The sequence below is a fragment of the Phascolarctos cinereus genome, unplaced genomic scaffold (assembly GCF_003287225.1).
Source record: "Phascolarctos cinereus isolate Bilbo 61053 unplaced genomic scaffold, phaCin_HiC Scaffold_2;HRSCAF=192, whole genome shotgun sequence".
Lineage (NCBI taxonomy): Eukaryota > Metazoa > Chordata > Mammalia > Diprotodontia > Phascolarctidae > Phascolarctos > Phascolarctos cinereus.
The window spans coordinates 111,288,136-111,304,600 of NW_027555625.1; the positions used below are offsets into that span (position 1 = coordinate 111,288,136).

The 16,465-nt window shown below is 38.2% G+C and overlaps 1 protein-coding gene across 2 annotated transcripts in view; it reads right to left on the reverse strand.

Moving 5' to 3' along the window:
• Positions 1–7,767: 7,767 nt before the first annotated feature.
• The window catches only part of FAM161A (FAM161 centrosomal protein A), a 28,874-nt gene continuing 20,176 nt past the window's right edge, over positions 7,768–16,465 (reverse strand). For both annotated transcript variants that reach the window (XM_020985486.2, XM_020985487.2), the window contains 3 exons: positions 15,489–15,588; positions 9,327–9,472; positions 7,768–8,689 (listed from right to left, as the gene is read on the reverse strand). In XM_020985486.2, coding sequence (XP_020841145.1) covers positions 8,626–8,689; positions 9,327–9,472; positions 15,489–15,588 — 310 coding nt within the window. In that variant the 3' untranslated portion in view covers positions 7,768–8,625. The remainder of the gene's footprint in view (positions 8,690–9,326; positions 9,473–15,488; positions 15,589–16,465) is intronic.

The window sequence follows — 16,465 nt, forward strand, 5'->3', positions numbered from 1 at the left end:
CTTTTGAAGTAGGAGTAAGTGTGAAAGTGTATTGTATAAGTGATTTTAAAATAAAGTCATATTCAATGATCAATTCTTCCCCTGAAAGCAGAATATAGAAAACTGTGCAGAAACTTTTTTTCTTTCATTATAGATTATTTTCAAATTCCTTTAAGGAGGCAAAACTTTATCAGATTGTAGAATTATGGTGAAGTCCTGTAGGACAGGACTATGGTGTTTCTTTTTTTCTGGTTGGCTTATTAATTGAAATAGAGGCATAACAATCACATCTTAACAGAATTCAGGATTTGGAAGGTGAAACCCAGAGGAAAAAAGGGAAGTCAAGAGAGTTAATTCTTGAAATATAATCAATTAATTAACCAACATTTATAAAGCATTTACTATATGCCAGGGGCAGCTAGGTGGTGCAGTGGATAGAGTGATGGACCTGGAGTCAGAGAGACTCATCTTCATGAGTCCAAATCTGGCCTCAGACACTTATTAGCTTTGTGACCCTTGGCAAGTCACCTAACCCTGTTTGCCTCACTTTTCTCATTTGTAAAATAAGCTGGAGAAGGAAATAGCAAACCATTCCAGTATCTTTGGCAAGAAAACCCCAAATGGGGTCACAAAGACTCAGACATGACTGAAAAATGACCAAACACACACACACACACTCTTTATGCCAGGTGCCGTTAAGCTCTGAGGATACAAAGAAAGGTAAAAACACAAAAATAATCCCTGCCCTCAAGGAACTTATATACTATTGGAGAGGATGATATGTAAATAAACAGGAACAAACAGCAGTTGGGAAGACAGGGAAGGCTTCCTGCAGAAAGATGCCTTTGAGTTCAGTCTTTTTTTTTTTTAAAGGCAATTGGGGTTAAGTGACTTGCCTAGGGTCACACAGCTAGTAAGTGTCAAGTGTTTGGTCTGAGGCTGGATTTGAACGCAGGTCCTCCTGACTTCAGGGCCGGTGCTCTACCCACTGTGCCACCTAGCTGCCCCTTGAGTTCAGTCTTTAAAGAAGCCAGGGATGTCAAGACACAGAAGTGAGGAGACATTCCCATAATGTGCAAGAGTACAGATAGGAGATGGAATGTTCTTTGCCAGGACAGCAAGAAGGTTGGTATTACTGGACCATATAGTTCATGGACAGGAGTAAAGTGTGAGAAAGGTGGAAAGGAAGGAAAGGGCCAATTTGTGAAAGGACAGGGAACTTCATACTTGACCTTGGAGGCAATGTCATTTACCAGGAGGGTCATTTAACAGGAAGGTTACATGCTTAGACCCATGTTTTTTGGAAAATGAGTTTAGCTACTGGATTTAATAAAGAGATCATTGGTTATTTTGGAAAGAGCAATTTCAGTGGAATGATAAAGCCAGAAGCAAGATTGCCATGGATTTAGAAGAGAAAGGAGCAGAAGTGTAGACACTACATATAGATGACTTCAAAAAGTTTAGCAGGGAAGGAAACATATAGGATGATAGCTAGCAATTCAAGAATTTTTTGAGAATGGTAGAGATATGGGGTTGTGTTTGTGGGCAGAAGCCAGTACAGAATGAATGAATGATTGAATGAAACATTTATTAATGGATTACTATGAGCAAAGCATTGTGTTAATCACTGGGGAAAGAACAGAAAATTAAGATAATCCCTCAAGGAGTTTCCATTCTCACTGGGGAGACAACATGAGAGGTTTCTGCTGCAACTTAGTCCCACAGTCTTTAGGGTGCACTGCTAAAGTAGATGTTAATATCTCTTCTTTAAAATCATTTCCACTGATAAAATGATATCAATTTCTGATGTTGAACTATTTGACAGTAGCAAGACCTTTCTTTTCTGGGTCTTCAAATACGTGTGGCTTCTTCAATACAAGTAGGGCCACTCACCAGGCTGCATCTCCACAAGAGTTGCTTCTCAGGATGATGGCTGGAAGCATTGCTATTCCCAAGTCTCTTGGGTTCAGGGTCCTGGGATGCCTCCATCGGGGTTTTGAGGGAAGACAGTGGTCTAGGAGTTGGTGGTGGTTTTGCGTTGTCTGGTACATGCTGCCTCCTGTCTCTGTCAGGGAGCCTTGCTGCTTCTGCTAGTCCGATTTACCTGCCCTCTAAGTGGCAGTTGGCTGGTTTTGGTGGGATGGCTGACCCTCTCTCTCCAAAGGAATTGTTTCTTTGAATGATGGCTGTGAAAGCTGGGCTAGAAGCAGGAAGGCTTCCACTAGTCTCAGGGCTCCTGTTTTCCTGACTCTTGCTGGCAGTTGGGCAGCATTTGTCACTGGCGGTAATGAGGAAGGTGGGTCCCTTCTCTATAATAATTTCTCCCTTCAGTGATGGCTATGGGGACTGGGCAGGAAGCAGGTCTGGTGGTTTGGAAGACAGTAATATTCTCAAGCTTCCCAAAGAAATATTGAAAATAAAAAAGAGAATGGGGATTATAGTTATGATAATGTTTGGAGAAGACAGGAGGGGATGAGATGAAGGGATTGGTCTTGGCAAGAGAGTCCACCTCTTCATTAGGGACTGAAGGAGATAGTGAGGGAAGATGTCAGAGGAATATGATATGAGGAGAAGGGGAGAAGAGAGAGCTCCCAGCAGATGGCCTCAATTGTTTCAGTGAAATATGAGGCAAGGTCTTCAGTTGAGAGGGAAGGGGAAGGAGGTGCCAAGGGAGACTTGAAGTGAAATAAGGAGGTTTGGAACAGGTGCTTGGGTGGGGGAGACAGAGTCTTGAAGTCCCAATTTGGGAAAACAAAAGAGCACAATTTAAAGAACAAATCATTTGTTGTGTCTTATTCGGTTTTATTTTAAATTTAACTTTTTTTTCTATCTTCACAGATTTATGTGCTTTGGTTTTTATGGTATAAATGTGTGCATCATGTTCTCTCTCTGCCCTTATAATTAATTCTTTCAAAGGAGAATGTAAAAAAAAACCACCTCACTCCACATTTCTATCTTTTTAGTAGATTTGTATTGATTAAAAAAAATTATATCACCTATATTTCCCTCCATATGTCTCCCTTAACCACTCTCAGAAACAACAAAGACTTTTTAAAAGGGGAAAAAGAAAAAAAAATTCAGCTCAACCAGCCAACACATGTGCGATTTTCTGTATCTGTAAATCTCCTGCAAAGAAGCCAGGGGAAGTGTTTTCTCAAATCTTTTCTTTGGGTCCAGGTTTGGTTATTAGGTTTTATAACATTCAACTTCTGTTATTCTACTGTCATTCTTTCCACTTATATTGTTATAGTCATTGTGTGTATTGCTTTTCCAGTTCTGCTTACTTCACTCTGCATCAGTTCACATCTTTGCATGCTTCTTCGTATTTATCACCAAAGCTCATTGTTCCATTACATTCCTGTATTACCATCTGTTTAGCCATGTCATTCCTCAGTTTCTAAATGGGTCTCTACTGTGTTTTCCTGAGACTACAAAAAGTGCTGTTATAAATATTCTGGTGTATATAGGGACTTTCTTTTTGTTACTGACAAACTAATATGTAAGATATATGCCTTGCAGTGGGATCTTTGGGTCAAAGGGCATGGACATGTTAGTCACTTTCTTAGAATTATTCCACTTACTTTCCAGAATACTTGAATCAATTCACAGCTTTATCACAGGTTGGTTTTTCCCCCCATATCCTTTTGTCCATTTGTCTATTGGGATATGGCTTTTAGTGTTATATATTCATATCAATACCTTATATATTATGGATATCAGACTTTGATGTTATTTGATGAAAACATTTTTCTTATTTTCTTATTTTATCTTCATTAATGTACACAAAACCTTTAGGTTTAAAGCGAACTAAAAATTTTATATAGTGAAAAAAGTATATTTTTAAAAAATGATTTCTAGAGCTCTCCTTTAGTTAAAAATTCTTACCCCTCACTATACTCATGAAAAGTACCTGCTCTTCCTTTATTTTTAATAATATGACCTTTTTAGTAACACGACCTTTAGTAATATGGTCAGCTGTTTTGAATATTTGCAGCATATCGTGTAAGCTATTGGTTTAAATCTCTTTCCTGCCAGGTTGCTTTTTAGTTTTCCCCAGAGTTCTTTTAAAATAGGAAACCTGATGCCTACTTAGGGTGGGGGGAGGGGGAAATGGGGAGAAAATTTGAAACTCAAAATCTTGTGCAAGTGAGTGTTGAAAACTAAAAATAACTTATTTAACTAATAATTTAAAAATAAAATAAAATAGGAAGCCTGTCCCTCAAAAATGTGTTCTTAGGCCCGTCAAGCAAGGGGCTATTGTTTTCAACTACTTCTGTTACACTAATCTACTCTGCTGTTTTTTTAACCAGCACCACTCTTTTTTAACCATCCATATTTGATTTTAAAAGTCACACACGAAATAAAACGAGCACTTTATATACACCATAAAACAGAAAAAGAGGATTGCAGGTCAAACAACGTCTTATGTGTTGCTTAATTTTCTTTTTGAGTAATTAAAAAAATTCAATATGGACTTTCAAAGCTATCTTGATTTCCTCTGGCCTTCCTTCTCTTCTATTTGGTATACTTAAAAAATCCATGATTTACTTCTTTTCTTTTCTTTGGGCGGGAGGAAGAAGTGATCCTATTCCTAGTCTTCTTCACACTACCATCCTCTCCCACTCAAAATTTAAAAAAATTTTTAAAAAATATTTGTAATGAAAGCACAAAGGAAAATAAATTCCCATTTTGTCCACGCCTCAAAAATGTACATTTATTCTCATCTTGAATCCATCATCTCGGCACCAAATATTTTTGATGATTGCTGCTTTGTAATGTAGTTTGAGACCTAGTAACACAATAGTAGGTGATTTTAACTGCCTCCTCATCTATCCTGAATTTCAGCTTCTTACTAGCCTTTTTCATTGTGCCATCTAAGGTCTGTGAGCACCAGACTGACAGACCTGGGGTTAAGTCCTGCCTCTGACACATTCTAGCTGTGTGACCTTGGACAAGTCACTAAACTTTTCAGCGCTCCAAGTGGCCCTCAAACACTTTTAGGTTGCATATCAATGAAATTACATGTTGAGTCCTTTATAGTGTAAATATTATTCTCTTTGCAGAGAAAACAGAAGCTTCTCATGTCCTATTGTCCCAGACACCTTTAACAGCAATCTTCTATCTTGTTTTATTCTTTTTCTCAATATAGTTAAAAAACCAAAACAAACATAACCTTTTTTCTCAGTCAATCCTTGCCAAATTCATTTCATTGAGTTCTAGGACTCCTGACGCTATTCTTAACATATCACGACACATCACAGAAGCTTTTGGAGAGATCATTCAAAAGTGTTTGGTTTGTCAATACACACAGGAAAGACCAAATGGATGAAGAATGCCTAGTGACCATATTTCAACAAACAACCTATAGAGTTTTTCCCAACAGTATGAATAGATAGGACAGACGACATAGAACAAATGGGCTAGGCCTAGAATTGAAAAAGAGAAAAAGAGCAGGCTGGATTGTTTTTCGGAAATTGCAAAGCACTTTTACTAACCCAAAGCTTCTTATAACAGCCCAAGTCTCTCTTTTTCAAAACCAACCTTTTATTGGTGTTACTGTATGGCAGTGAGACCTGGACTATCACTGCCGCCAAACAATGAAAAGATGAGTGTCACACAGAGGGCAATGGAAAGAAGCCTAGCCGGTGTGAAAAAGCTGCAACATATAGCCAACAGGAGTAAAGAGTGTCATTTTTTCTGTCTGTTAGGTACAAGTGGACAGCCAGAATGCACCCAAAGAGGGGGAGGACCACCTTGGGCACATTGGGTGGACTCAGCAAACTTCTGGAAGGATGTGGAGTTACGTGGGACAAGCAAGCACAGACTGGTTGTGACCTGCAACACCAGCAGGGACTCTCAAATTGATGGGATTACAGATCTTAATGCTGAGGTTGCTTCTAGCTCTAAATGCTAGGTAGGACCCTATTTTAAAACTCTTAGCCTTGGCTTACCTATCTTTTCTCTCTGGATCTTTCAAACTCAGGAAGTACTAGGTAAAAAGTCAACAAAGTACATTCATGCTTGGGTATCTGCCTCAGATACCCAAGGTGGCATAAGGGATGGATTTGGGAGTCAAGAAGAACTAAGTTAAAATTTGTCCTCAAATACTTTACTTTGTGACCCTGGGCAAGTCACTTAACCTGTCTGCCTCAGTTCCCTCAACTGTTAAAATGGGGATAATAACAGCACCTACCTCCTACCACAGTTATGGTGAGGATCAAATGAGAGATATTAGTGAAGTGCTTTGCAAACCTTTAAGTGCTGTGTAAATGCTAGCTATTATTATTGGGTGAGGTTTTAAAGTTGTTTTTTTTTTTCTAACAGGGCTCAAGCTGCTTTAGCAGACATATTATTCAGCCTTATATAGTTCCTTTCTCCCTTTAAGACATGGCTCATATCACCTCTATGGGAAGCTTCACCTGATCCTCACCTACTAGTTCCCTCCCCTCTCAAAATGCTTTGTATTTATTCTCTATTCTGTACATATTTATTTCCTGTACATATTAATATGTCCTTGGTGTCTTCCCCATCAGGATGTAAGCTCCTTGAAAATAGGAATTGTTTCATCTATTATATTGGTCCTGAGACCATCATGAGTCTCTCCTTAAGGGAAGCTGCAGCTTATAGAATCTATGCATGGAAACCATATAAGGTTCAGCCTGGCAGTCTCTTCTTAAGGGAGGCTGTAAGCTTATAGATCACACTCATGGAAAAATACTGACAACAGTTTTTGAAAGTTAGTCCAGCTGTGTCCCGCCAAAAATATTTTGTCTACCACCAGCTTGTTTTTTTTCTCTGATAAACTGCCAAAATTACATCATGCCCTGATCCTTAGTATGCAAACCAGCCAGCTCCAGGAAGGCCATTCAAAATCAGAGTACAAGAAGCCCACTCTCAGAAGGGCACTTTGGAGCACACCTTCCTGCTGAATGGACCCGTTTCTATGCTCCCCAGCATGGCACTGTTCTCATGTGACTTATTCTCTGTTAATGTGTATGCCTGAGTTATATACTAGGTCCCCTTTTTCTCTCTCTCCTCTCTTCCCCATTGTGTGTAATAAAGCTTTGTGTTGAACTGACTCCCATTGTTATTCTCAGCACCCAAACTCATTAAGGGGTTGTTTTCCCTGTTTCTGGCTGGTCCACAGGCTTTTCTTTAGACATATACTGGGTGCCTGGACAAGGACTTAACCTATTGATGACTGCACCTACATTGGAGAGATTGTGACCCCAGTTGTAGACAGCAAGTGTCAACAGGGGAACCCAGAAGGGACTCCCTAATGCCAGAGAGGACAGTCACAAAAATGATAGCATAATACCAAACCCTTTGGAAACAAGCTATTTTTTCGTATTAAGATCTAATCGGTGCAAAGAAATGGAAAGGGGGTACCTATCAACTGGAGAATAGCTGAAAAATTATGGCACATGAATGTAAAGAAATATTATTGTGCTGTAAAAAATGATTGAAGAGATGGGTTCAGAGAAACCTGCCTGGGAAGATTTTGTATGAATTAATACAGAGTGAAGTGAGCAGAACCAGAACAATTTGTACAATATCCACAACCCTGAAAAGACTAACAACTTTGAAAGACTGATGAACTATGCTACCCAAATCCTGAGAGGTTTTAAGACTTGATATGCAGAACAAGATATATAATTTTTGGATATAGCCAATGTGGGAATTTATTTTGCGTGACTAGGTATATTGCTTCAGTGGTTTTTTTCTTTTAAATTGGGGGTAGGAAAGAAAATAAATGGCTATCAATTGGAAAATAAAATGAACAACAGCAACTTTAAAAAAGAATTCATTCTTCGGCGATAGCTGAAAAAATTGAATGGGTTCAGTTTTTCACAATACTGTTTTGATATTACAATAAAGGGCTAACATTTCTATTCACATCCGCTTCACGGTCCTTGCTCATATTATTGAAGATATAAGCATAATAAAAATATGTTTATCAAAAATAGCTGATGCTTAATAATACCTGGGATTTATTGGGGAAAAAACATGGTGATTGGTAGTTTAATACAACGTGGAAAGGAATTTCAATGTTTTTCAATGGAATTTCAATTTCAACACTTCCCTTTGTTAGAGAAACAATTTTCTTAATTAAAACACATCTGTGAGCTACTAGTTGGGAGATCTCACTGATATTACTAGAACCTTCACTGGTTTTTCCACTATAAGAAAGATATATTTAGAAATTAAAATGTCTTACCACATCATGCTTTTAAGAACTTTTTTATATGTGCTACAAATGCTTATTCACATATAATCAATGGTTGAGTGCAAAGGAAAAAACAATGCTGAAGACATAATTGAATATTAACACAATTTTAAAAAAATTTCTTTACATTTCTTTGAAAGAAGCGTGTACATGATTTACTTACAACGCATGTATGTGCAGTGATTTGGGATAAACAAAAATGTATACAGAAATCCAACATTTTCCAGACTGCAGCAGACCTGTATTTAAAAAATGTGCCTCCAAGGATATACTTAACACAAACCAGTTAGTTGCGGGCTATAACCAACAGAAATATGGTACTTTTAAAAAGCTTTTCTTCTTCCCACTTTCCTCTCCAACAACGTGGAGTTTTCTTCTGAACTACCTCCATGATTTTTATCGTCTTGATTGAGACCATCTTAGTGGACAAAGTCTCCCTGGTCATTTTCTCTGCAGTGTTCTCCTAATTTGTCTTCATCAAGGCTAAGAGGGGGAAAATAAATAAGACAAAAAGAATCTCGCATGCTAATCATCCAAAGGAAAAATTACAAGGTAAACAAATCCTCATGTGCATTCTGCTATTATGTAATTCTATGTCTTCCTCAACTTCATAATACTGATACCTAACCAGAAAATTTTGTAGACACACTGACTGCTGGAAAAATTACATTTTGATCTTAGAAATGTTCTATGTCAATGATTTTGTTATTCATTATTAAGGCTTTACTTTTTAAAAGCACCATGTTAAAAAAAAACACAAATAAAAGTGCCATATTTATACTATCATTACATTTTCTAGGAGTCAGAAACAAGTTCTTCTCCTGTGTGCTATCGTGCATACAGGGAATGCTTTTGGAGTCAGGAAGACCTTGGTCCAAATTCCACATTAGACACTTAAGAGCTGTGAGACCTTAAGCAAGTCATTTACTTAATTAACCCATCTTTGCTTTAGCTTCCTCAAAAAATGGGGACAATGACACCAACTACCTCACAAGACAGTTGTGAAGAACAAATGATATAATGTAGGTAAAGTGCTTTGTAAAGCCTAAAATGTTATGTAAGATTTGAGTAAACAGGACTTCTTGAAGTGTAAACTGTTAGGAACTTATGTGTGTATTACCTTACTTCATCTTCAGAGCAGTTTTCAATCTCTTGGTTTGTCAAGTACTCTGCATTTTGGCCTTTCTCTGACACAAACTCATCACAAAGTCCTAGTCCTCTTAAGGTGTCAGAATAACGCTTTTCTGCTGATATTCTTGCATTTTTCTAAAAAAAAAATACCTTTGTTAATTAGTTGACATTAAATGTCTTAGGAAAGCAAACTTCCTTAAGTTAAAGCACTATTACTTATCAGGAAGGTGGTTAGAAGGTCCTCTGGAAATAAATTCCATTGGTATCTACCACAGATCTATGGGGAACTTTTTTTTACTGCAATTATTGCAGCTGTTACCATGTATATGCCCATAGCCTTTGGCTTGTAAACAAGCTAACAATTACTGCAGTTACCTTTGGAAAAACAACTGTATTTCATAATTGTAAACAACTCAGTCTTTAATTCCATGCCCCTCTCTCAGTTGATGGTTTGTAGATATACACAATGCTTATTAAAATAGGCAACATGCCATTTCTATGTCCCATCAGAAGTTTCTAATGCTCTGTGGTGTCAGCTGTGGTGACCGTGGGATTACCTTTGGTGAACCTTGGATAAGTTTTGAAGCCTCCTGGGATCCCAGGGCCACAGATTTGGGGAACCCCTGGGCTGACTGGGAGTCACAGTGATAGATTTAGAGCTCAAAGGACCTGTAACTCTCCCTTTGGGAATCTGCCTCCCTCATTTTATAGATAAGAAACTGAAGCACTGAGGAGCTAGGTGCTATCCCAGGATCATAGAGCTAACAAGGATCTAAGGCTAGTCTAGCTTTGAGCTACTTTCTAATTTGTACTACATTAGTGCTATGGCTTTCTTACAGGGGCTTTGAAACATTTGGAAATATGTCACGGGACGTTTGGATTTGGTAGAGGTTCCCACGAGTGGGTATGAAACCCTGAATGCTCTAGAATTGGCCTGGTCACCTAACAAGCCTTCCCCATTTTTCAGGAAGAGCCAGTTCAAGTCAATTCCTTGATGTTAACAAAGTCCTCTTAAATAATCAGAGCTACCTCAAAGTAGACAGGGGCTGCCCTAAGAGGATGGGAGGGGCAGGGCTGCATAATCACCTGGAGTTGACTCCCTGAACTAACCTGGGAATGGAGGAAAGCTGTGATACACAGTGCCAAAAAACCCTCCTGGGAAGGGAATCTGAAGCCACCCTATAATGACTGAAAGCCTAGTTGTTCTGCTAGTTTGAATAGCCAGTGTTATATTTCTCTTCTCAAGGACCCCTTAGAATGCTGAGTGGCCATAAACTACAAAGTTCAATGTCTCTTGGGAAATACCAGAAAAGAAAAGCATCAGAGGGGTTCCTCCTCATAGCCCACATGCCATTTCCCCCCCTTAATAAATAACTAACTTTGTTTCTTCCTGCAACCTCTGCTCTGAGTTCTGGCCAAGCTAAACAAATGTAACACATCTTCTACATTTCCCTTAAATCTTCCTTTCTCTAGGCTAAATACCTCCAGTTCCTTCAAGTGATTCTTATATGACATGATTTTGAGGTTCTCCGTCCTGGTCAACATGCCCTGGACACATCCAACTTTCCACATCCCTTGCTTATGGCTAGCAGGACCCTAAACCTTTCTTTCAACCTGCTCCGCTACACAGAATCTGAGCACCAGAAAAAGGCTGTGAGGCCCTCTTGTTCAATCCACAAACAAAAGGAATCCCTCAGTCTGCCACACCCCACAAATGGCTGTGCAGCCTGTGCCTGGAGTGCTCCAGGAAGGGGGAGCCCACCCCCTCCACACGCGCCTATCCCCACGGGGAAGTCATTTTACTAACATCAAGGCCAAATTGGCACCTGCAGCTTTCACCCACCACTCTGGTCTAATCAGTCCTCCAGGTGAAGGGCCTTCTATAAACGGTTGAGGACAGCTATCATGTTCCTCCTGAGTCTTGTCTTCTCCAGGTTAAACACATGGCATGGACTCAAGGTTCTGTGCCTTCCTGCTTGTCCTCCCTGAATGTTCTCCAAGTTATTGCTGTCCTCAATCTGTGGTGCCCCAAACCAAACACGATACTTAGCCGAGGTCTGGCAAAAGCAGACCACTGGGAGACAATCGCCTCCCTATTCCTGGGAACTAGGCCCTCTTCGTGCAGCCTTTTGGGGCTGTCAGATCACACTGCTGACTCCTACTCTGAGCCTGCAGTCCACTAAAACCCTCAGATCTTTTTTCAGAACCGCCACCTACCCATGCCTCTCTCGTCCTGTACTTGTGAAGCTGATTTACATTTCCCCTCACTCAATGACATCTTAGGTTAGCCCAAGGCTTCAACCCAACAGTTCTTGAAGTGTGGCCCAGGTACCCTTGAGATCAAAACTATCTTCATGATAATACTAAGAATTCTGTTTTTAATGTGGGAAAAATGGCTAGCTATAACTTGCATAAATGCTCTTTGGGGAGTTCTCAGTAATTTTTAAGAAAATAAAGGGGTCCTGAGACAAAAAAGTTTGAGAATTACCATTTTAAGATCTTTTTGGATCCTGACTCTGTCATCCAATCTGTTAGCAATCTCTTCTAGCCAGTTTTCAGTCATTTGCAGATGTGATGATCATACAATAAATGCCCTAATGTACCAGGTCCCTGACAAAAATGTTATGTAGAGCAATATACAATCTCTTGGACACTCTACTGGAAACCTCTAGCCTGGATGACATCACACCACGTTGAATTCATCTGACCATATTATTGTCTAATGACCATATCTCTCTATCTTTTCCACAAGAAGAATATGAGATATTTTCTCTAAAGCTTTGCTAAAATCTAGGTAAGTTATGTGTACAGCATCTACTTGTTTATTAATCCTGTCAAAAAAGGAAATGAGGTCAGTCTAGCATGACCTGTTCTTGATGAAGCCAGGCTGCTTTTTGGTAATCACCCCTCTTTATAGATATTTACTAATCATCTCTTTAGGGAACTGTTCTAGAACATTCCCAGGAATGAAGTCAAATTCATTGTTTGCAAACTCTGTTCTCTTCCCTTTTTTGAAAATCAGGACTTCATTTGCCTTTCTCCATTCTTGGGGTACCTCTCCCGTATTCCATGAGCTTTCCAATATCACTGATAGTAGCTCAGCAATCACATAAACCACTTTTTTTCAAAACCTTAGCCAGGTGACTTGAATTCATCAAGGGCAGCTGGGTATGCTCTTATTAGGCTCCTTACTTATCTTGGGTATCAACTCCCTATTAATCTTTTTTTTTTGTCACTTCCACTGCAAAAGTTATTTTCCTTTGCAGGGAAAACAGAAATAGAGCCAGTATTGAACAGCTGTCTTCTCTATTACCAGGCTCCAATGTGCCATCCATCCAAAGCAAAGGTCTGATTTCTTCTTTGATTCTCCTTTTTCTCCCAATATAACTGGAAAAAACTTCTGTTGTCCTTAGTTTCCCCCACTGTCAAACTTAGACCCTTCTGAGCTTTAGCATCACTGATGGTATTTTTACAGGACCATGCCATGTGTCTTAAGTCAACTTTTTACATGACCTTACTTCCATTTTCTGTACATTTCTTTTCAAATCTAAGTTGGTGGGTGAGTTCTCTAAGCACCTGCTTCACTTATCAGTTACTTCAAACAAATCCCCCCCCTTCCCTTCTCTCACTGGAATTTTTTGCCTTTGGGCCTTCAAACATTCCTGAGCATCTCCCATCCTTCCTGGGCTGACTCCCCTGGAGCATTTTGATCCATGGGATCCTGCCTCTCTTTCCTCTACACCCTTTGATGGGTGCTTTCATAAAGCTAGGGATTGTGTCAGAATATGCTCTGATTTCCTCTCCTCCAACACAAACTCGAGGAGGGAAGTCACAGCAACCAATTCTTTCTTGTTAGTGAGAATAAAAATTTCCCCTTTTTAATTTCTCCACCTTTTGAAGGCTGAAATTATCACTAAGGCAGGAAGATATTAGCTGCCGTGCTTTTGGCAAAGAAAGAACTCCAACAGATGTCTGTGTAAGTGAATTACCAAATTCCTCCACTGCTGATCAATCATGACTCTATTATGCCAGAACTGTGATCTCTTTCCCAACTCCTCATCTGTTTTCCTTTTTCCACTCAGGTGGTAATGTAGGATATGCTAGTAACAAAATCACTTCTGCTTCCTCTGCCACGGACCGTACTTTCCTGAGACCACTATCTCTAGTCACCCTTGCCAATGACCATTCCTTTTCCCTGCTCCAAGGAAGAGACTGTAAATTTCTCTTTCTATGCTGTTTCTGCCACTTCTACCTCCTTACCTTGTCTTTGACATCATCAGTCAACTTCTCCTCTTTTAAGCCGGTTAATAGGCATTTATTAAATATGTACTATGCACCAGGCACTGTGCTACATACTAAGACTATGACATCTGATTTTTACCATCTTCTCCCCATCCTTATCACTGTAATCTACCTCCTTCCAGGATACTTCCCTTTTTTTCAATGACTTATAACAACTGGCTCACAGATTTCCTCTTCATCTTTTTCCATTGTTCATAAATAAATACTAATAATAATGTTCAAAATTTAAGGAACTATATCTTAATTGATAATGAACAGGTATTTTTCCTGAGAAGAAAAAACAGTACTTTAAAATAAAAACTTCTCTATAATCAGAAACCTAGCTTGAAAATGAAGTGTTCACTTGCTATATCAGAACTTAAAAAAAAGAGATTTCATAAAATTAAGTGAAGAGAGAAGCATCAGATACAGCAAAAATAATTCATGTTCTCTAACAGGTAAAATTTTCTTTTAAACTTTAATTTTGCACACTTATTTTCCAAATTTTAAAATATCCATTTATTCCTTGCTTCTTCCCACATTTGCAAAATATTTCCTAAGACTTTAGACTTATAAACAATTTAAGGAATGAGAATTCATAGAATGCTGTAAATGATTACTAACACTAGAGTTCACCAGTGATGAAGTGGAAACAGTCTATGACTATGCCTTTGCAGTACAGAATAGAGAAGAGAAAGTCATAATCTAGTTAATCTGATCAACAGACCACAGAACTGTATAATTCAGTTTCTAGAGTGAATTTTTTCCTTTATTATCCTGTTCAGACAACTACACTGGTTATATTCATCACATAATGATATGATTATTTTGCATTGCAAACAAAATTTAAAACACGGGCTCTGTCTGAATCTAAAACTGACATAAAAAAATTCATACCTAGAAGTATGACAAAACATAACATAAGACATTATGCTGAAACCAGCATATAAAACCTACATTCATATCCTTTAACAAGATAGTATGACACTATGATCCTATGTGAATTTGAGAGTAGACTGTGATCAGTATATATAACCCCTCTTTGATAAGATACAACTATTTGTCTCTTGAAGACATAGATTATGGTATTACTAAGCTCATATGACCACATCTCTAGCTAGACATAGCTGTCACTTGGAGGCTTGACTTTTCTAAGAGCTTTTCCAGTCCTAACTCTTTGAGTTTATAATCCTAATTCGCTATGGTTTGTGGCTTAAAATGTATGTTGTTAGTAGTACCTCTTCCCTTTTGGGTGGGGGTTATTTGTTTAAAGCCAAACCACTTATACATATCTCATTTCGGGGGTAGGTGAGAAGATGATTTAACAGGAATTGTGAGCTGTGAAAAGTAACTTAGTCTCAGGCTACCATAACAATTTTTTGTGTGTTATGAAGATGTCATTTAAAGAAAATTATAGTTTTGAAAAAAATGTTCTTACAACTTAAATTATTTTAATTGGTATCATGAAATGTGATACTCTGATGCCACAGTAATGATTCTTGGTGTTTTTTTTAAAGTTATGAAACCCCTAAAAATCTTTTCGCCATTCAAACTAAAGAAAAGTTTTACCCTAAGATCTAATTAAGTCACTTCTGAAAAATGCAAATAACCACTATTTTTAGTCAGTGACTAAAATGTTTCCGTGAAAAAAGTTAGGAATATTTAATACAGAAAACACTTCATATTCTATATAGACTTAAATGTGTCATTGACATAGCTAAGTTTTCAGAAGTTGAAGCAAAACTATTTGGTTAATTTGATGCATTTGTCAAAAAATACTTCTTAAAGGGAAAACTGGGAGTTGAAAACATAAGAGCAAAAAAAACCAAAACAAAACAAAACTAAAGAACTAAATGCCAATCCACACAACCTGAGCAACTCTTTCAAACAGTAATGGCCTCTTCTTCAATCTCTTTTCTATTTCTTCTAGTTCTTCTAGGTATTCTTTCATCCTTTCCTTCTCATTCTTTCTATCATTGAAGTAATATAAAAGAAGAAATTAATTTAGTTTTTAAAAGTTATGCTTAAAATAAGAATCACACAGAATAAGTAGCTTTTCCTAAGACAAATTTTAAAAATAAATTATGTATGAAATAGCTTACCATATTCCCTTTCCTTAGTCAAGGTTGTGTTTTTTTTTCTTGTGGTGTTTAAGTCAGATAGAAAATGTACTGGCAGAATCTGTCTATTCATTGGGAATATACTGGTTGCTAGTACACTGGTTGCTCATTCGTAGTTAGTAAATAGGACCTGGCCTGAAGAGGTGACTATATACTTTACTATCTAATTTATGTGCAAACCATCCATTTAATAGCTGGCAGATACACACACACGCACACATACTATACCTCTATACGCACACACCTCTATACTAGTCAACTAAAACTTTTGGGACACTTTATATATTTATTGTATAGACTTGTGATTTCAACGGTGTAGGGAGCTGCCAGTGAGGAAATCCTCTTTCTCCCCATCCTTACTGGCCACTGTTTTGCAAGCTCTAGTCTTAGAGAAAGTGTATTGCCCAGAATCACAAAGCCAGGATGGGTCAGAAATGGGAACTTGAATCAGGTCATTCCTAAATTAAAGCCTGATATCTATTTCCCATGCCACACTGCTTCATATCTATTTTCTACATACCAACCTTTAGGGATGAATCTTAGGTTAGAGAAATGAATACTTTCTCTCATGTAGGCAAATCTGAAAATAAATGAGCTGAAGATTTCTTGTGACAGAATTCCATACATACATACACACATCCATGTGTCTAGATACACACACACACACACACACACACACACACGTCCTAAACAGTCTCAGTGTAGTTTTAAGCTTTAATAACTTCAG